General features: G+C 39.9%; 1 protein-coding gene across 5 annotated transcripts in view; it reads right to left on the reverse strand.

Moving 5' to 3' along the window:
- Positions 1–21,529, reverse strand: part of PPP1R12A (protein phosphatase 1 regulatory subunit 12A) — a 112,045-nt gene extending 90,516 nt beyond the window's left edge. For all 5 annotated transcript variants that reach the window (XM_030451523.1, XM_030451504.1, XM_030451512.1 and 2 more), the window contains exon 1: positions 21,162–21,529. In XM_030451523.1, coding sequence (XP_030307383.1) covers positions 21,162–21,398 — 237 coding nt within the window. In that variant the 5' untranslated portion in view covers positions 21,399–21,529. The remainder of the gene's footprint in view (positions 1–21,161) is intronic.
- Positions 21,530–21,891: the final 362 nt, after the last annotated feature.

Raw genomic sequence — 21,891 nt, forward strand, 5'->3', positions numbered from 1 at the left:
GCTATGGAACTCACAGGAATTTCAGTTTTTCCAGGTTTCTAAGTTATCAACTCTGAGCCCTGTAGAACTGTATAAAATTTTGTAAATAAATTAACTATTTCTCAGACATGCAGTGATAACTGAGGTTTTCGGACTGAGGTGTCAAACATGGATTAATAGTGTTCTTAAAAGAATTATGAGTAGTATTTTGTTAAGCATTTAACAAGTGTAATCTGAGCCGCTTTAGTCACAAATAAGAAAACAAACAAACAAAAAGATTAATTGTATTTATTTTCCAACAGTTTTAAATCACTTTATTGAGGTGATTGTGTTATCATTACCTCTAAGTGAGACTACCAAATGTTAAGACTAAATTTGGCAAATGCCTACAAAGCTAACCTAAAGACCTTGTTCATAACTTCTCCATTCTTACTTGGAAAGCTATTGCTATCTAGGGAAGAGGGCTAAAAATGCCTGTGCCTCAAGCCACCAACTATGTAACAGAGACATTTTTCATGCAGGACTCAGTATCATTAAAGATCATATACGGAAAGGGCAAAGGAGGGTAACACTGGAAATTATCACCTTGAAAATGTGATTAAGAAATTGAAAGAGTAAGCTGTGTTTCATTTCCACTTCCTCTTGGAAAACCAGGTAACAATTTGCATGGAGTACATTTAGATGTCATAAAACCAGGAGTTAGCTCCTCCCATGTTCCAGGAATCCATAGGGAATATTGACTTATATATAGCTTAAGAAGTGTATGTAAAATAAATGTCTATCCAAACACAACAGGTATTACAACACAAGTTCCAGGAATTTTTTTGGTAGTACCTGCTTAGGGTCTATCAATGCAGAGTACAACACCACAGAATGACTAGGTAACTCAAGCACAATATTCTAGTTCTTCATTGTAGCTTGGGTAAAGGTACAGTAAGAAGAGCTTGAATTAGACAGGAATCTAATGAAAGGACTTTATTGTTAACTTGATTAATACCATTCTTTACAAGAGACATCTATGAACCAGCCTAATTCATAACTATGAAGTAATGAACCCCTAATTGCACCAATCTTCCCAATTAATGCTTAATATTTAAAATTAGCCTGTACTCAAGATCTTGAATTGAAGATAGATCTAAATGAAGGTTAATTATGGAATTGCAATACATGACTTTTCTTGCTCTTGAGGAAATGGCTTATTCCTTTCATTTGAAATGTATTGAGCCACATCTCAGAACTCTTACAGAACTCTTACAGACACAGAACTGAAGAAGATGAACAGCTGATGGCTCTCATGTCATGATCAATCTCCTTATTAACCCAGTGAGGTATTCACTTATTGGCACACCCAGCAGAACATGAGCAAACTGGTACCTCCTTTTCAGGCAATATTCTAAACTGCACAACACGAGTTACCTCAGTTAAATTGTGCTTTAATGTTAGATGACTGCACTTGTGTTAGCTTATGGTTCTTGAAATAATGTAATTGACCAAACCTAGAATACCAAGCAGAAAATCTGTTTGGCAAAATTGGGACATTTTAGGAAGAAATTACAGATGAACACTATGACTGAAGCACCCATGTAAACTGGAAAAAAAAGCAGTATCTTCAAAAATAGACTGATCTTCAACCTCGTCTATGAAGTGCTTAAACTTCTCTTACAAGGACTACTGTTTGCCTTTTAGCTAATTTCTGTTCTCAACTTGTACTGAGTAATTTTTTCCATTACTGTAGGCTACTTTGTTTTTATTGGATGTTTCTGACACAAGCATGTTCAGAACATCACAACTTTAAGAATATAGTTAAACCAAGATAAAATTTGCTGAAAATAACAATTAAAATCAGCTTGAAGCAAGAAGTATGGCCCATTTACTTAAAAAAAAACCCACAAACCTGTACAATACTTAAAGACCAAAATATAAATGCAAAAAACTCCTCCTTTATCAAGTAGCAAATAGCAACAGGTTTTCCACCTTTCAGATGGGAGTTGGGAACCCAATATATATATTTTTATTACCAGTGACTTTCATTTATACCATCACAGTTTTAATCTCTTTAGGATATCAGCTTTATATGAACAAAAATTTAAGAATGTTAAGAGATCCTCTGCTTTGTCTCATTACAAACAAAGTCTCTGAACAGCAAGACTGTGTATTTGTTTAATAGGTATTGCACTAAAGACATGCATACACAGAAAAAAACCTTACAGCTTACAGGATTGGATAACTTCACATATTTGATATCATTCCAGTTTTCAAAGAAAAAAAAAGATATTTAAAAGCTGGAGTAAAACTGCCCTAAAGAAGTTGGAATTATTCCTACCCAACTAGTCAAATAGATTTATCTGGTAAGGAAGCAAAAACCCAAAAAACCAAAAACTGAGCAGCACAAGAACAACAGACAACTTTACTTTTTTATTTCAGTATTACTACAGTGTCCCTCGACTTCTAGGTACAGATACAAACGGAGTAAAACCTACCTTTGACAGAACAGCATAAGCAAAAAATTTTCCATCAACAAGAAACTGACACTAAAAATGCAAGCTAGCATAATTTTGTGTTTGATTGTATTCTTCCACTCCAAACCTCATATTCTTTTTCCACAATGATGCACTATAGAGCACAAATTGTATCGTCAGAGGTCTGTATATAGCTTATCTAAAGGAAGTCACAGCTTCATTAGGAATTTCTGCTGGGTCTGTGCGTCATGCAGATTACGGGATAGGAGCTTCTGAACTGTACAGTTACCACATAACTCCCTGTGTTATGGTAACACCTGGGACACAAACCAGGATCTCCAGAAGCATCTATATCCAACATCGGCAGAGCAATTCAAGTTTCCTGGAAAAGGTTTCTTCTTTGATAGCAAAAAATCTCCCTGAGTGTAGCAAAAACAGGAGAGTGTCCAAAAATGAAAGGAAAAACGAAATCCAAAATAAATAGATGAGCATTAGTTACCATGCCACCAGAAGTTCTGAATCCCAAAAACTACATTGATGAAGAACCATCCTAGCTATCTAAATTTCTGCATTCAATTCTAAGAATTGCCATTTTAAGGAGACAACTTACACAATACTTTCATTTTTAAAATACCGTTCCGATTTTTCCATCAAGCCAGTGCCCTCACTTCTCATCTCACTCACTCTTCACACATTTGACACATTTTTAAAAATGTAAAAAGCCACTCTCAGGTATAGACTACTGCAATATTTAGAAAGGTACTGCAAGCATATATATTTAATCCTGTATAAGTATTTAAGTTAAGAACTGCATTTCACATCACTGTTTTGTTCTAACAAAATTTGCTGCTCTCTTTTCACATCATATCTTTTGTAGTCAGTATGCTGTTGCTATCCCTCCTCTCCACTCTCTTCTTCCTACATTATGCTTTTTAGGAACCAAGACCACTTAAGATGAGCACAACTCCTGTCCAGAGTAACTTTACAGCAGATGGAAAGATTTTAACAGATACCTACTAAAGAAATAAGCTCTCAGGTCTGGGAGTGGGCTGAGCAGAGACATATATATTCCGTCATATCTCAAAAGAATGATGCTTGCATTCTTGCATTTAGACTGGAGAACTAGACGTGCATTTAGATTGGAAACAAACTCCTTGTTTTGTCTGACTGAAACAAGAAAGATCATACCACAAGCTACTGAGGTCAGTATAATACCAAACAGCATTCTAAAACTGTGTCTGCTAAATGTACGTAGTTAAAGCAGAGCAGAGTAAAGATCACCTTACTTATTCCGGGGAGAGAGGAAAAAAATAAAAATAAAATCCAACCAGAACGTAGTGGGAAACAAGACTGGTACCCAACTGCAGTAAGTACCCAGTCACCATGTATTTATTTGCCTTCTGTGAGGACTTGAAGTTAGAATTCCAAATAAAATCAGACTGAAGACTTAAAAAATAAAGTAGAAGACAGCCCTCCCATTTTTATTTAATCTAAAGGTACTCAAAGATTAAGCAAATATCATCCAGATACTTCAGTGTGAGAAGTAGTACAGCCTTATACTAGTAACTCAAAAGCTGTCATTTAAAGGTACTTTATATAGCTAATCTCATAGCAGAAAGTAGCACTATGTTCAGTGTCAATTCCTTTAGCTGAAAGGTTGTGAAACCCATGCAACAGCAACTTGTCTTCAAGCTCCAGTAGAAGGCGCTTATTAAATCACTTCAAGCAAACCACAGCTCCACTTTGTTTTGGAGGACCATTACGAAGGTGAAAGACAGCACTTTCTACCAAAAAGCATTCCTAATCTCTGACTTGGCTACTGGGAAAGGATCCAGATCCTAACTGTTCTGCATATGTATGCCATTGTATTGGGTTTTTTGCAGCCACAGGGCACAGCTACAAGAGGCTTCTTTTTTTATAGGCAAGGTTTGAATATGGCTTCAGGGACTGCAGTTTAAGGAGGCTGCATAATTTTTCTTCCAGTTCATGCAGGACCCTTGGGAACACATTAGCAGAACTGTTTTATAGTTTGGCTGCATATATTCCCAACTCTTCTTTTGTCAAAAATAAAGCCTGAAGTAGTGCTAGCTGCAAGCTCCCATCAAAACTTGAACTATATAGCAAGCTTTCACACAAGATTAAAAATTTCAATTAAATGATGGCTTTGAGTAAGTTTAAGCAAAGCAGAGACACTCGCAATAGAAGCAATACAATTCCACTCAGCTTTTCTCTTTCACTTCAAAAATTACACCAGGGATGGAAGAGTCAATCCTGCACCTAGGCAAGAACATTTATACAGTGCCTCAGTGGAGCACAGATTCATGGACTAATTTGTAAGCATGTGGTTTCTGACTTCTACTTTTTTACCAGCCTTTCTAGTTCAGCAATTCCACACCAACCTCTCAGACTTCAGGTAATCAGAGTCGCTGCTGCGCTTGTAGGAAACTGTGCACAAGAAACTGTCAAATTATCCCAGTTTCCTGCCATTCACTCTGCAACAACTGATTAAATGATAATTAACAATAACTCCCTGAAAAAGAAGTCACAGAAATAAATGCTGGTGGTGGGTGGAGGGGTTGGTAGAGAGAGCTGCTTGTTTTAGGGGAGCAAGCTACAGAAGGTGAAGATTATAAATGAAAGATTTATATAACAAAACAGCCGATACCGAGCTGTGTCCTCACACAAATACTTGCTATCTTCATTGGAAGGATCTCTGAATCACAGATTGAAAGCCAGTGGCAAATACTGGAATCAACTGTCAGCTGGTTGTTGAACAGAGGAGCAAAGTTATGAATTTGCCTCAGTATTTGCCTCCAGGAATTCACAGCTGCTTGGCTCTAATTTCCATCTGCAAAATGGATGATTTCCATTTTAGGAGACCAGCTTGTAGGAGGTCAGAGCAATCTGGCTACCCTTGATTACAAATCATGGTTGGTTACAAGCTGAAGGACCTGCTTAGGCCAGTACATGCACAAAATATAATCTACAGTTTATCAAAGTAAGCATACTAGAACTTCACCAGCTTAGGCAGAAGGAACAATGCAGAGATTCAGCTACTGCTGAAGAATTTAACATCTGCTTTTAGCAGTTTTAGCTCAAGTGCTGGATAATCCCATACCACAGTAATAGTAAGTATTTTGATGATGCATTCAGAGACTTCTCTATCTTCAAATTCAGTGGCCTCATACAACTCAACATATGCTTGCTGATGAGCAAGTACAGAGCATCCATGCTTCTCCTTCCCTGAAGTCCTTTGAAAGGATGCAGGGAGAAAAAAAAGATTACTCTCTTACAGCACTTAGTGGAAGGAAAATTTGGAATTCATTCACTGTATGTGGTACGTATATTGAAGTCACATGTCAAATTATAGAATCATAGAATTGGCTGGGTTGGAAGGAACCTCAGAGATCATCAAGTCCAACCCTTGATCCACTACTGCTGCAGTTACCAGACCATGGCACTCAGTGCCACATCCAGTCTCTTTCTAAATATCTCCAGGGATGGAGAATCCACTACTTCCCCGGGCAGCCCATCCCAGTGTCTGATCACCCTCTCCGTAAAGAAATTCTTTCTAATATCCAACCTAAACCTCCCTCAGCATAACTTAAGGCCATGCCCTCTTGTCTTGCTGAGAGTTGCCTGGGAAAAGAGACCAACCCCCACCTGGCTACCCCCTCCTTTCAGGTAGTTGTAGAGTTGTCCAACACATACAAACTGGGAAGGACAAAGCTCAAGTTTGCCAATTGGAACACTATCATTAAAAAAAAAAAAAAATTACTGCTGACATATTCACTTGAATTTTCAAACTCAAATAGAATGCTGTAAAAGTTTATTGCATCAAAGATTTAGAGGCATAATTAAAGCCAAAATAAGTATTCACTGTATGGCTGAAGAACACTGTTAACTAGTTAAGTACCTGCACTATTGGTTAATCCATGTTGCCAAAACTCTAGTAAAACCGGTATGAAGTCCTAGTAATAACACGGAGATACCTCAGGTTAATTACATCACTACTACAGACCTGACAGCTCTAGAGCACACCTGCCCAGTCAACCTGAACTAAAGGGATACCTTACAGCCAATAAACCATGTGGCATAGAAACACTGCCTCCTAACAGATGCAAAGAAAAGCCACTCAGTGCTAAGAATTAACTATAAATGTAGTTTACAATTTAAATGGGAGGGGAGAAAACTATATACACTTATATCATGACCATCAGAACAGTCTTAAAAACACACTGCCACTCTTTGTGCTGGAAACTAAAATTTCTTTAGTGGAATAAACATATCAGAAAATCAGATGCCTCCAACTAAGTATAAAACTAGACAAAGAATCAGAAACGCTCCAAATTTGCTCTTACCTATAACCTCTTGATACTTGCTGATAGAATACCCCTTTCTGTTGTAAAAATGTAACTTCTTTTAACTACAGCATCTTCTGCAGAAGCTTTTCACTGAGCTTTACTTTATATTAAAACTACTACAGCTTCCACCAAAAACAGTCCAATGTGACATTTTTACACTCTCAGTCATCGAGATGAAGAACTTCCATTTGACTCTGACTTTTGTAGACATGAGCTGTGATACAGCCAAAGAGATCAACCTGATGACAAGTCAAAAACCACAGGTTAAACAGGCCTCAGAATATACAAGACAGCATTCAATTACAAGATAGCAAAGCAGCCAGAACTACTGGATCAACTGCAGAAACACACCTTGCTGGCTAAAGAGATGATTCTCTTAGCATAATGGACCAGTCCATTTAGGCAGTAGTTTGTTGCCTTATTGCATTTTTCACTTCAGACACTGCCAAACTGAAGGTGCAATTTGACAAATTAAGTGCTATATTCACCCCATCCACCCCCATAAAGTCGATGAGGCAGACAAATTACCTTTCCTAAGTTATTCCAGCAGGCCACCAGTCTGCTACTCACCCTTCATGTATGAGGACAATCTTCTAAGCAGCAGCTTTTCTCCAGTCAGAATCCTCTTCTAAACTGGCAACAGTACTATTGTCATATGACTAAGTTGTTTAGGGGAAGGAAGGAATCATACTTTCCTCCAAGACACTGACAACTTCTCACTATGTTCAGAGAAGTGGTTCCTAACTTTTTTACAAGCATTATGTTATCATAGAGTCACGTTCCACCAACAGATAAAAGTCAGTCACTGAAGTATCTAGAACATTCAGAAACTAAGAAAATAACAGAAAACCCACACATCACATTGTGCTTAAAGCAGGCAAATTACCTGCATCTTAATATAAGAATTTAAGAACAATTTTTACATGCAACTTCTAAAGCCAGAGCATTAATAAAATTGGACTTAACGTAGAAATATTTGAGGTGAATAGCCTAACAGAGTCACCAATATTCTCAGTGAAACAAGACTCACTTGAAGTGACAGTATTTCACTGTCTACACACCAAGATCAACAAAAGCAAGAACTCACAAAAATCTTTGGTTCACATTATTGGCTACAGGAATAACTCTTCATAATCCACTATTCCTTGAATTAAGTTGATTTGAAACATTCCAGAGATAGAAATTTATTGTGCAATCATGGTTTGGAGAGGATGGAGTCTCATCTTAGGTATATTCAGAAGTCAAGAGGAGCAGAGATGTAAATATCCTATATACCAATGGTTGCTGATACTACCAAAGAAAGGAAGCAGACCTTTCCCAAAGGAAAAAAAAAAAAAAAGGCCACAAGTTGGATTGCAATAAGCATCATTATGCTGTTTTACTCCCTAGAGATGCAGTCTTGAATTCAGAGCCTGTTTTCATAACTCTAACAGCACAAAATAACAAAACAGTGCTGCTTGCTTTAAGGTGTAGGGCAAAAGAATTTGATTGCCAAGATCCAGTTTCTATAAAATAAGTAGAACAAGGAGGACAGGAAAAAACCATGCAGTTTTCCTGAAAAAAATTCCTACATTTGTCACTGTTGCTTGACTAGGGTTGTACTTTCCACGCTGTCTTTCCACGTACCCACCTTTGAGTAAATCAGAGAACTTCTTCAAAGAGTAACTTACGCAACTGTACAACATAATATAATCATCACAGCTACTGAAGTACACAAATGTAGTGATAAATTTGTGATGTCATTTCTAGTGACACTCCTCAGTTTTATAGCCTATCACATGAGTTCAATTGTCAAAACACCACAAGTCAGACTTGAAGACATCTTTGTTTCAATAAATGAAGATTCTGTCTTAAGGCTTTACGAATTTTAATAACCAAGTAGTATTTGTATTTAAGATGCAATAAAGCTATCTAAATCAGTTGACTTAGGCTATTTGCTTAAATTTCAAATAAACAAATTTGCAAATATTAACAGAATGCAAAGCATGTTATCAACTACACTATGAGCACTGAGACATAACAAAGCAAAATGAAAAAACAATTCTTCCGTATTTAAGTCATTTAACTTACACATTGAAAAAAAATATACGTGATTGTAGAGAAAAAAATTTTTTGTCCTCAAAATCCTGTAAGGAAGACACTAGGACAGCAAAGCCTTCCAAACACAGTCACTAGAGTTTCTATTTTGAAGACTAAGAACTTGTTACTCTATGTGCAGATAAGCAAACAGCTGCTAAGATACAAAGTCGCTGGAGGATCTCCAAAAAGGGGCAAATGACACATCTCTTCATGCAAACACCTGAGTCATATCTCTGTGTAGCTGATGATAAACCACATCACTGAAGAATCTAGGGCTCTAATGCCAACAGAGGCTTCTTAATACAAACTTAGTTTACCTTTTATTTACACACTGTATTTTTGAAAATTATCAATAATACTAAGTTTTCCCATGTTGGGATTTTCTTGTTTTCATGTTTTAATCCAGCATATAAACCTGAAATGACTGGTCACTTACTCTAAAACAGAATGCCAAACAAGAGCATCAACAGTTTCAAAATCCACCACCTTGTTAATTGAGTATTTTGTTTTAGCAGGCTTTTCTGACTTCTGTAAAGTTTCTGTAAATCAAACTGAAGTTGGCACCCAACAGCTGACCTTACCTCAGGAAGTGCTCCATACAAATCCAGAAAAACTCCCCTATTTCCACCGCCCTTGTACCAGAGAACCTCCCAATGATTAGGCTCCATAAAGCTATGATAACTCTTTCACAGGTGGGCTTCTTGCAGCAACAGATGTAAGGTCCAGACACATTTAAATTGATTTTAATCCCTCACAAATGCATCATTGAGTCAATCCATTTGCTACATCAAAATACAAAACATCACCCAATGCAGTGTGCCCTCCTCATTTTGAGTTGTGTGTATATTTTTCTTTCCTCTGTTGCACTGAACATGGATATGAACATCATCTTGGGTTACTCTACCATTCCTCACTTGGTGACAGGATGGACAATTATGCTGAAGTCAAGAGAAAATTCAAGTCACCAAATGGTTACAGTAGACTTATTTAACTTCATCTGTACTCCTAGGCAGAAAATGAAAGCTTCTTAAAGTAAGTCAGGCTATTAGCATTTTGCATCAGAACTGGCAATTACTGTAGCATTCTGGACACAGTACACTTCTCTAACTGGACTAACTCTAACTGGACAAACTGAGTTCTTATCTATAAATCTTAATTGGTAGACACAAAATAGGGCAAGGACTTAAAGTGAGTGGCTAATCAGTTAGAGGCCTCCAGTCATCCAACCAAATATAACCAAGTACTGAATATCATAGCTGCTACTTAGATTTCATGTTTACTTTACATGATCTTTATGAAGTGAGAACTGGAAAAGCTGAATCCAAGAAACAGTAATTTTACTCCAACAGTAATTTTACTGAAGAACTGTATTCAACTGTACTCAAAACCATATTAAATATTGTACTAGTCTTTAAGAAAGTTATCCAAGGTGGTACTTTAACTTGAGGGGAAAAGGGAAATTACTTGTTTGAGCATGAAGTTCTTAGTGCAGGCTATGTGACTTTCAAATACTTTGGGGAAGCCTCTAGAGTAAAATAACACAAAAACCAACAAACTAAACCTGAATACCAGCTAACCTGAAACTTGTAAGAAGACAGATGAAACAGTCCTACCCAGGCATGCTAAGATATTACCATACAGTCACCTGGCACTTCAAACATACAATGCACGTTTCTGGAAACAGAATTTCTATCCTCTGTGGCATACTCACATCTATCAATACAGCATGGCTTTGCCTTTCTACAGGGGGAAATGCTGTTCAGGAACTTACTGCTTTTTATATTTTAAAAAATAAGAATTTTAATCGCTGGAGTCCAGTGAATGTATCTCAAGATGCCACAAAAGAATTCCATGATAAAAAAGGCAAAGGGACAGCTAAAATGGAAATAAGCTTTCCGCCCAGTGATATAAATACCTTCCCCTGCACATTCCCCTTCATGAAAATGGAAGGGTCATACCTGACATGCTGATACTACCGAACTGATAGAAGTTATCTACCAAACCATCATGTAAACTGAGCATCTGACACTAAATATTTTTTTCCCCAATCAGTGGTAGTCAACTAACTACAGTTATCAGCATGTAAAAGCTCTGTCTCCTCTACACAAAGAAAAAGGAAAAAATCCCTAGTCAGCATTTAGCTTTTTTAAAGTAACTTCATCATAAGACAGCACTGTCTTTTAACGTTGCTTAGATGCTTGGACTGTACGTGGATTCCAAAGTTGACAGCCTTATGAAACAAGATTGCCTTTGCTATTCATTAGTGCAAAGCTAGCTTATTAGCAATTAATTAGACAGCAACTACTAGTTTTAAGTGAAGGATAACTAGACACAGAGGTTACCACTAGGATAATCTAATTCAAGAACAACTCTCTAGGGGAAGTTGGGGAGAGGATAAAAAGCCCCACATCCTTCATGCTACTTTCCTGAAAGCAAGTACTACCTCTTTTAAACAAGAATTCCTGAATAGAAGCATCCAGAGGTTCCCTGTGTTTACATACTTTACATAAACATCTAAAGTTGCATCCAGCACTGCAGATGTGGCCAAAGCAAGTTTTGCCAGGCAGTCACCTCCTGGATCCCAAATAAAGTCCCTCTAACTTAGGTCCTTCTTTTCACAAGCTATCACAACTTATGCATTAATGTAGATTCCCTCCCTCCAGTTTTGTATTAATGATGTTTATACCTGGATCCATTTGTGTACCAACATGAATTTTTTTTATTCTTATTCTAAAAGCAACAACTGCAACAATTTTTGCAGTATTCATCTGAAGCAGTGAAATCTTTTAACAAAGAGTAGAAAAGTTATTAAAAAAAATCCAAAAGCCACTTGAGCTTGCCAACACAGACCTGTAATTATAATCAACAGTCTTTACTATACTATGCAGTACAGCATCCTCTCCAATTGCTGAGAAAATTATTGGAAAATCTCTCCCCCACCATGACAACTTACATGGATCAATAACTGATAAAACACTTTTACAAAATATTAAATATGTCTTCCAGCATTCACACCAAGTTGTCTTGTCTTTTCCTTTTAAACAGTAGTTTTTCAAATCATCACTGCTGTGTAAGTAGTATCACCTATATAACTACAGCTGTAGGTAAAACGTACCTATAAAGCAACTTCATGAGCAAGGAAAGACTGTGGAAAAATAACATAGCAAATTGCATGTAAAAATATAAAGAAATTATTTTGCAAAAAACCAAGTTTGAGGACAGCTCAACTAAAATAGAGGGCTGTCATATACCTGTGACTTTCTTCAGTATTTTATATTACAAGTGTTAAGCACAAGAGCCACTAGATCTCTTAAGGTACTCCTTTACATAGTTGGAGAAAAGTTGCTTCTCCTCCTAAGCATACAAATACCTGATAAACACTGTGTCATACAAGTCTTACCATTCAATACCACTACTATACATATACAAATTTAGCTATACAGACAGACGTGCCAGGCATTTGGCCAGGTCATCTGCAGGCAAGTAGAAAATGAGTGACCAGAAAGCAGTATTCAGAGAGATTCACAAACAAACACCCACTGACAGCCAATGTCAGTGTAACTCAGCTCCACTTCTACACTCAGAGGCCACAAAACTGAGGTTACACAGTTGTTCTTCTTAAACTTTTATTTTCCACTGAGCAGGAGACAAAGTGCAGACTCCTCATGAAAAAAAAAAAATCTTTATCAGGAGGACTCAAAATAATTCAAGTTGCAGTAGGTGAACAAATAAAAGTGGTAGCAAACTGTGAAGTTTGGCAAGCTTTCTAAAAACATTGTTTTATATGGTCTGATAGAAATGAGATTATAAATTACCAACAGGAGTCCCAATTTGGCCCCCAGGCACAATGCTGTCACCCTCATCTTCACTTGGACTAAAACATAAGGCAATTTATTTTTGCCCAAGTTCACAGCAAGTTCAGCACCTAAAGCATGAGGCTGGATTGATTTTAACACATTTCCAAAAACAACAGGTAATAAAACAAGTTTTAGCATTGTTGACTCTTTGTAACTAGATTTTAAAAAGACAACAATGCTGCATAAGCAGGTTTACTTATATTTGATAGAATACAAGGAAGATAGTCAAAGTTAATACTGATCTAGGAGATAATACCAATTTTTCAATTGTTCCATCTCTGGGATGGGTGGGGGTATACTTTTAGAAAAGTCTTGTTTATTTCATTAAGATTATGCACTTAATTAAACCTACTCATTCAAGTATAACTGCATACATTCACGAACATGCTGCAAGCACGAACACTTCTGTTAACACTTGGGATGAAATGCTCTGCAGCTTTAAAATAAATTTTCCACTTCAGTAAGAGAAGCACAGGTTTTCAATCAAGAACTTTAAAGCAAATTTCAGGACATTAGTAGTAAGTCAAAAATTTCAAAGCCCAAAGTCCAAGATGGCATTTTGGTTTCAAAAGGGGCCCACTAAGAACCCAGATCTGACAGAGGAATGCAGCTTCTCAGTGCAAGCTTCACCAAAGTGCTTTCAGAAGGCAGCACTGACCACACACATACACCAGCTACATTCACCTTTGTAACCAGATGAAGATACTGTATTTTTTGCTTTAGACAAATAAGAAGCTTAAGTGCAGAATTAAGAAAAATACTGTTAGGCAAGACCGTTCCAAAAGTTTGAAACAGAGCCATTAACAAACAAGTTTCATGTTGCTAATGTTCATCCTAGTCATGTAAAAAAAGGCTAAAAATGAGGTTGCAAATGCTGATCAATTGTTTTTCAGGGGTTTCACCCTCTTCTTAAAGTCAACTTCACTCTTCTCTCTTCAACAGACCTTTAGAAGCCATTAGTCTAAAATGTATTTTTAATGGGGTAAGTGCTAACACCACCCAGGCATAAATGGGTAACAGCCTTGTCCAAAGACTTCATCATATTGCTCTCATTTTGGTTATGTGAACAAGTCCTCAAAGATTCAGCATTTCAAGGATAAGCAAAGGGGCTGATTCAGTGTTCTCAAAAAACAACTGAAACAAAAAAAAGCTGGGTACCAGGTCTTGTCAAAACAAAGCATAAAAAAAAAAATAATCCAGAAATGCTTCCCCTCTATCCCTAAGCATTCTGGTCATCTTCTGCCTTCTTGTTCTATCCTTAGTCTTGAAATTACTAGAAAGGAAACAACTGAGGAACGCTGTCCCTCTTATGACATGTTTTCCATTGACTGTCATTTCAGGAATGCATATAAGAAAGCAAAGCAGCTTGGAATGATTCCACCCATCCAGCAGCATCAGAAGCTGCCCAGACTACCAACAGCTCCACTGCCTTGGAGCTGCATTCCAGTTTGCATTTTTACAGTTGCCAAGATTAATAAGGAAAGATCTCCTGTTGAGCACTGATACAACATTTGTTAGGTAAATGTCTTCATACACTGCATGTCCTATATGCATATACTCTGTAATGACACTACAGTATGGCAGTTACAAGGCATAATTTACAATTTCTTGGTTGCAAGAGCCTCAGAAGGGTGTACTCATGCCTCAGTTGTCTGAAACCACCACCACATTTTTTCCAGAGAGTATTAGCTTTTCTAAGTCTAACCAGTCTGAATATATTCCTGGACAAAACTTAAGTATTTGCTAGAACACATGCACGTTCCTCAATTCCATACGCTGTCAGCTCAGCTTCAGGAGTTACAATTACACAGAAAGTGGCAAGGAATTGACTGGGCTCTTGATTTTTAAGAAGATCAAAATAAGTGTCTTACTAGCCAAAGTAACACCTTTGAGAAAGATAGCAAGTGTGACTGTGAGCAAAGGGATAAACAAGTAAAGATCTGGACAGGAAGCTGTAAAACCATCTGTTCCAACTAAAATTTAGCATATACCTTTAAGCCTGGAATACAGATCCTCAGTTAGATGATCAAAATCGTAGCTCTACTAATGATTTATACTGACTGCTTCTGATTCCTAGCTTCAGATTTAACTAATAAATTGATATTTAGTCATCTGGTAAAAAAATAACATGCTTGCTACTACAACATCAAGATCAAAAAGGCCTCAAATCAAGCTTGTTCACATCAATTTCATCCATTCAAGAGCACATCTCATTTACTCTTACAAGGTTATTTTGATGTATTATCATTGAAAAAAGTGTTCTAATGATACCAAGATTATGCCAGAATACACAGAAAACACTTCACTGTACATGCAGCAGTATGCTAGAGAAAATTTATAGCTGTAGACCAGCAGAAATTGTCCCTGAACATTAGCTTTGGCAAATACTCAAGTCTTGCCAGTTGCATTTATCCCTACATTAAAAGTAGAAATTTTCCTCCATAACTTTTCCTCTAGGTTCAAGCAATGTGAAAGTTAACTAGATTTAAATATTTAAAATAATTACTATAGGCTAAACTAGACTTGGGTTGTTCAGTTTGTACACAAGAAATATCCATAGCAATGAGAACTGCTATGCAACCAGACAAAAAAATTCCCAGGTTCAAACCTGACAGACAGACACTTGGAGATAATAAATCTAAAAAGGCCAAAAGATTGCCAATTTTTTCTCTTATACAACACCAAGCAGAAAAGAACTCCTTTGAATGCTGCTTTTGAATTTCCACTGTCATGTTTAAAGTGTATTATGAAGAATCACATATTTTTCTCTTCATGCTTCCATTTCAAATAAAAAAAACCCACCAAAATTTAGATGGCAAGATCAGTAGGAAGTTAACAAGTACTTACTGTAGAGTCAGAACCTAGCTGCTGTAACTATGGAGAGCAAGATCTATGGCCCACACAAGAATCAACTTCTATTACAAAAGAGATTTTAAGCAAATATGCCTCTGTAGCCTAATTACTGAGTGAACGTTACACTTCAAGACTCAAAAGCTGTGCTTTGCTGTACTGACAGAGAATTTAAAAAATACATCAAGATAATATTATAGAAGCTGAGTAAAATACTCCAAATTCTAGGCTGTACATCGTCTACAATGAGAACATAAGAAAGTTTGGTGGGTGGGAGATTGTTTCCCCTCCAAGCAGTGAGATTCAGGTACCAGGTCCATACTCAAGTACAAACCTTTCTGTATGAAAGTAAGTTCTCTTACTTGGCAGTCTTGAAAAATTATGTAGTTTACCATACACACCAGCTTTTTCACTCTTCAAAAGAGGAAAACGGGGAAGTCATAGCCATGAGGTTACTAAGATAGCTTTCAACTTCTTCCATACCTTCCTTACCCTTGGTTGTTGGGTGCTGCTGCTATGATGCAAACACCCTAGAGATTTAAGACTGCAGCAACCTGTTCTTTGCTCTTTTAACTTCACACGCTCTGCATGCTGTGGCCTCCACTCAAATAAATAACCCATGTTATCATTCATCAAAAAGGATCCCAACAGTGAAGCCTTCATGCCCCCTATCCTATTCTAAGGCAAAGGGATTCTATCCATGGTGGTAGATTCTACATCTTTTTTCACCACTTCTTGCTGTCTGAAAGGTTGTCATAATAAGAACTGTAACTGCCAACTGTAACAATATCCTTTACTATATCAGGTTCTATGAGCATGCCACCAGGAGTCTTGTCAGAATTTTTCACATAAACTATCTATTGCAGAAACTGTCACAAAGGAAAGTATTTCTTATCCAAAGAATAAATCCCACAGAACCCTCAAGAAATACTTAGACAGCAATAACAGTCCTTAATCAGTTACAAAGAATAAATGTTCGCACATCTGTGAAGGGTTTCTCAGCATCCTAATTACTACTGAGGGATTAGCACAGTCCTATAGCAGTGGCATCAAATCAAAATTTCTATTTAACACTGCATACTGCTATGTCTGCAAACTAATACATGAGTACAAGGTGGGTAAAACAGTCTCCTCTTCATACTCAGTTTAGTACTGGAGGAGCTGCACAAAAACACTGGTATTTGCAACTGAGATAGCCTTTAGGGAACTCTGCTTAATTAAACTGTACTTGTCCAGAGTTAAAAGAGAGCATGTGAATATTTAGTTAGGGGTAAGGAGCCTCTCTTCCTGTTCAGCCTTCACCAAAGACAACACCTACTGTAGTCAACAATCCCCATGCAAACAGCCAAGACAATTTCCCTTATTTTAACTCCAAAGCAGTACCCGCCCCAGGAAGAAGCAAGATGAAGACAGCAGGACATGCTTCCTTCATGCTATGTGGTGGAATTAGGCCACAGCACCCATCTTCTTCACCCAGAGAGAATGAGGCCAAAAAACAGGTTACCACCTCCTAAGTCTGAGCAGCATTAAGAAAAAGGGCAATCAAAAAGGAGGCTGCATAAATTGTCATACCTAGCCACAGCCTAATCTTCTTTATCAGGAGCATGCAGGTACTCCACAGCCCCACACCCCGTGCTCCCAAGAGAGCAGCATGCACAGGAAATCCAGCCCTCCAGGAAACTGGTCACATCATGGTCCCTTCCCACCACATGAAGCCTTCCCATGGTGCTGCCCAGGAATGAGGGGGGCCCTTCTCTTTCCTGTTTCAAGCTCTATGTAACTTTAAGACAAACTACGTTCAGTCCCTTAAGCAATAAATTCCAATCAGAGCTAGTAAACCAAGTTCTCTTCCATGGAGGACAAGGAAGAGAGTCCCAAGTTCTGTGGAAAGATAGGTGCTCAACTTTCAGTATGACACAACTGACTCCCGGTATGTCCGCCCTAGACAGGACCAGGTTTTATTGAAAACTGCACATAGTCCATTCTTAACATTATTTCTGAATATGCCACTTTTCCCACCCTTTGGAAGAACTATTAAACTGCAAGGTCAGATCTCACCTTCAGGCTTCTGACTGTAAATCAGTAAGTCTTCTTTCTGGTCTCACAGACATATATGTACAATATGTACATAATATGCAGGATACTGCAGCAGAACACATACTACCCTGCTACAATATCCCACATTGCACAGATGTCTCATAACTAGAAAAATGTTAAGCTGAGTTTCATCCTTTGCACTCAAGGCCTAACCTGAATTTAAAAGATGCTAAAGAGAATTAAATTTGAACCCAACATGATGTACAGGAATAGTCACCATCATCTAATGACAAATTTTTCCCCTTCTACAAGACTTTCAACTCAAAGAAATTTAACTGACATGTCCTCAGACATGATGCACTCAAGTTCACTCATTTATGCACATGCAAATATAAAACCAAGTCACTCATTGGCAGAGCCAAGTGATGAAGAAAGTACCTGTGCATTTATATATATATATACACACACACATATACACACACTCCCTCTTCCTCCTCTAAGCTACCAAGCCAACTATAATTATTTCTTTCCTGTATGCATTAAGAGAAACAATTTTCATAAAACTTTCAGATGGTGATTGCATTCTATTCCACTGATAAAGGAAAAGTTTTGCTAATTGTTTTAGTAACAGAGCTTATTTATTATTAAAAAACAGATCTGAAGTTCACCAGAATTTCAGGTACTTTCCCCTCAGCACTTCCAACCACTTGGGCTGTGGAAAAGAAAAACACGGCTTAAGCCTCTTCCTGTAACTGTCATATTTAGCAGGAAAGACAAAGGCTGAATAGTATATTAAATAATACCACTACATTTTTTCTCAATAACCAAAAAACAAGTTAGATGCAAGACAAAAAGAACACATCCCAATAAAGGTAGTCACTTTATCTTTGCTGAGATAAATTTATTCCTGTGAAGCAGTAAAGTCTACATGGTATTTGTCAGACAACATAAAAACACCACACCAAACAAACAAAAAACTCACAAAGCAACAGCAAACCATGACAGTCAAACACAACCATGTGGACTTCCATACAATTGACATCAGTCAGTTAAAACTCTTCTAGGAAGAATGACAAGTTTTTGAAGAGTTTCCTTTGGGAACAGATACAGCTTTGTTCCGTGCCACAGCCAAATCTGATCAAATGAGTTCTGTTTCTAGACTGAATCATGTATGATTTGCACCTTTAATACAACATATTAGAGGAAAATAAGATTTATCGATGATGATAATAATAATAAAGTGAAACTATTCAGAGTTGGTCATAGGCAGAGGTTTGTTGCATGATTTTTTTAAAATAGCAACAGGATGATAACTTCACCATTGATCTTCTTTGCTTTTAATATCATAAAACCAAAAAAGGCTCTTTAGTATCACCGGAGAAGGTGAGAAGGGGAAAGAGAAAGAGAACAAGAGTTTTAGCAGTGATGTAAATCTTCCCCTCTGCTCCTAGTTCACCTAGTTCTTTGAAACTGCAAGCTGAATACAGGTAAGAAGGGGAAAATAAGCTCATAATTATCTTTATTAAAGTTTTGTTATAGCACCGAAGCCAACATGAAAATGCTTTCTGGACTCCATGAAGACAGGCTCATCTCTTCATGTTCATGTTGTTCATCTCTTATTCTAGCAACAGAGTTAAACCAGAGGTCATCCATCCCTTTCTACCAATCACTGGAACACAGTAACTTGTTGACCTCATGATCTAACCAGTTACGGTTTAACTTCTAATACAGAGCTCCCTGAAAGCATGAAGCAATCATAACTTGATTAGAAAAGGATAAATACATAAAACCTCACTACCAAGTGACAGGCTAGCCTGAAGTCAAGTAACCGTGCAGCAGTAACATGCTGACAGGCTTAACCACAACACACATTCATTCTTCCACTTCAGTTCACAACTGAAAGTAAACCAATACCCTTTACAGGGGAGCAAGTGACAACTTATACACAGGAAATATAGCAAAGAGCAACAGAATTCTGTATCTCATGTTCAGGAAGGGATTCTGTCCAGTACTATGGGGGAACTTATGTATATGTAGAGACTTACATCTTTGAAAAACTATATGGGATGGATAAAATACATTAAGCATGTGAGGTGGTGAGTTTAAGAAAAGCGCTGTGTAGCAACAAAGCAACAATGTCCTAATTACCTTGCCTAACCATTTTAGGAAGATTTCTACTTGATCAACCTACATCTAACAAGACTGGTTTTTTTTAAACTATTAACAATTTCTAAACTTAATAACAAGAAATGAACCTGTCAGACTTTTTTTTTTTTTACTTTTTGGATACACGGTGAATCTAACACTGCGTGGAATCTTTTGGCCTACTAGAGAAAAACTATTCGGGCAAACCCGCATTATCTCTGGATTGCCACAGCCTTTCCTTATTTGGCTAACGTTTTGAGATTCCAACCAGACTGCTATGAAGTTCAACATGCACAAAGCATCCATTTTGAGGAAACTTCACAGCCAGTTTCCCTTCCATTCCCCCCCCCCCTTTCCCCAAGTGAAAGTTCTCTCCCTCAGCACCAACACCCCCCCCTCCCCCCACCCCCACACACATAACACACAAATACCCACGCCAGAACAAAGCAATATGGATTCGGTTTGGTTTTGGTTTGTTTTGTTTTAAACGGCTCTCCAACGATACCAAAGCAAAAATCTAAGAGCCCTGCTCCCCTTAAAGTTCAGCTTTTACAATGCGGCAGAAGCCATCACTAAAGAAAGCGTGCAGCCTGTTACCGATACACGTTTCTAAATTAGGAACAAAACACTGGTTCCCCTTAGGAACCGGAAAGATACAGATGACGATCCGTCCCTCCACACACACACCCGCCCGCCCGCCTGCACACCCGAACGGGGTTTAATCGGCTCAAGGGCTGCGAAACTGGGGAGAGGGGGGAGCAGGAAACTGCTACCGGGACCTCGGGCAAGCGGCAGCCGGGGCAAGCTCCCCCCCGGGGCGAGACCGCCCTCCCTCGCTTGCCGGCCACCACCCCTCCGCCCGGGGGCACCTGTCCCTGTCCCCGTCCCCTCCTGGCCGCCTGCCGGACTCGGCGGGACAAGGCCCGCCTCCCCCTCTCCCTCCCGAAGGAGACGCTGCCAACAGGGGAACGGAGGCGAGCGGGGAAAGCGAAAGAGGGTCGGCGGCACCTCCTCCCAGCTGAACGGGAGGCCCAACCACCCCTTCCCGACACCCGGCCCGCGGGGAGGGGGCGCAGCCTCTCGCCCCTCCGGCCCAGGGGCTCAGGCCTCTCCCCCAGCGGCCCCCTCCCGCCGCCCGCCCCCGAGCCTGACCCCGGTCGCCACCACCTCCCGCCCCGCGCTCCCGGCCCCTCCCCGCCCCGACACCCCCAGCGGAGGCGAGAGCAGCCGCCTCCGGCCCCTTCTTCCACCGCGTCTCCCCGGGGGGGTACTTGGCCGGCCGGCCGGCCTCACACCCCCCCCCCCCCCTTTCCCTGCTTGCCCAAGCCCCGGTCCCGCCGCCGATCTCGGCCAGCCCCCGCCCCGGCCGGCGGGAAGGGCTCCGCACCGACCTGGTGGAGCGCGGTGAGCCCGTCCACATTGGCGTAGTTGATGTCGGCGCCCCGCTCCAGCAGCCGCAGCACCTCCTCGGTGTCCCCGCTGGAGCAGGCGGCCAGAAAGACGGCGCCGTCGTCGAACTTCACCTTGGTCTTTTTACGCTTGACTACGGGCGGCTCCAGGTCGGTCTCGGAGCCGATCCAGCGCTTCAGCTGCTCATTCCGCTTCTGCTTGGCGTCCGCCATCTTCATACCCCGCTCCCGCCTGGCCCCCTTCGCTAACGCCGCACGGAGGATAGACTATATACCGCCAGTATCCCACAGCGCACCGCGGCCCGCAGTTGCCCTCGCTGGCTCACCCACCCAGATGGAGGGCGCAGGGCGGGAGGGAGGGAACCGGCGGGGCGGGGCGGCGGCCTTGTTAGCATAACCCCGCGAGAGTGCGGGGAGGCGGGGACAGGGACGGGAGGTGACGGGGGTGGCGGCTCCAGGCCCGGTGGGGGGTGGGCGGCAAGAGGGTTCCCTGGATGGTGGGGTGCCCGGGTCGGGGGGTACCAGCGCCGCCACCACAGCTGCCTGTTGTGTTTGACCCGGTTTGCCTCATCCCCGGTCCTTGGCTTCAGGAGTTGAGCCGAAGGGTCACCGCCTTGCCCTGCTCCGTGGGGGCGGAAATTCTCCGCCACGTTTGGGGAAGAGCCGGGCCTAGAGGCGTCCGGCGGCAGGGACCCGCACGGCTCCCGCTGCC

This window comes from Calypte anna, chromosome 1, assembly GCF_003957555.1.
Source record: "Calypte anna isolate BGI_N300 chromosome 1, bCalAnn1_v1.p, whole genome shotgun sequence".
Lineage (NCBI taxonomy): Eukaryota > Metazoa > Chordata > Aves > Apodiformes > Trochilidae > Calypte > Calypte anna.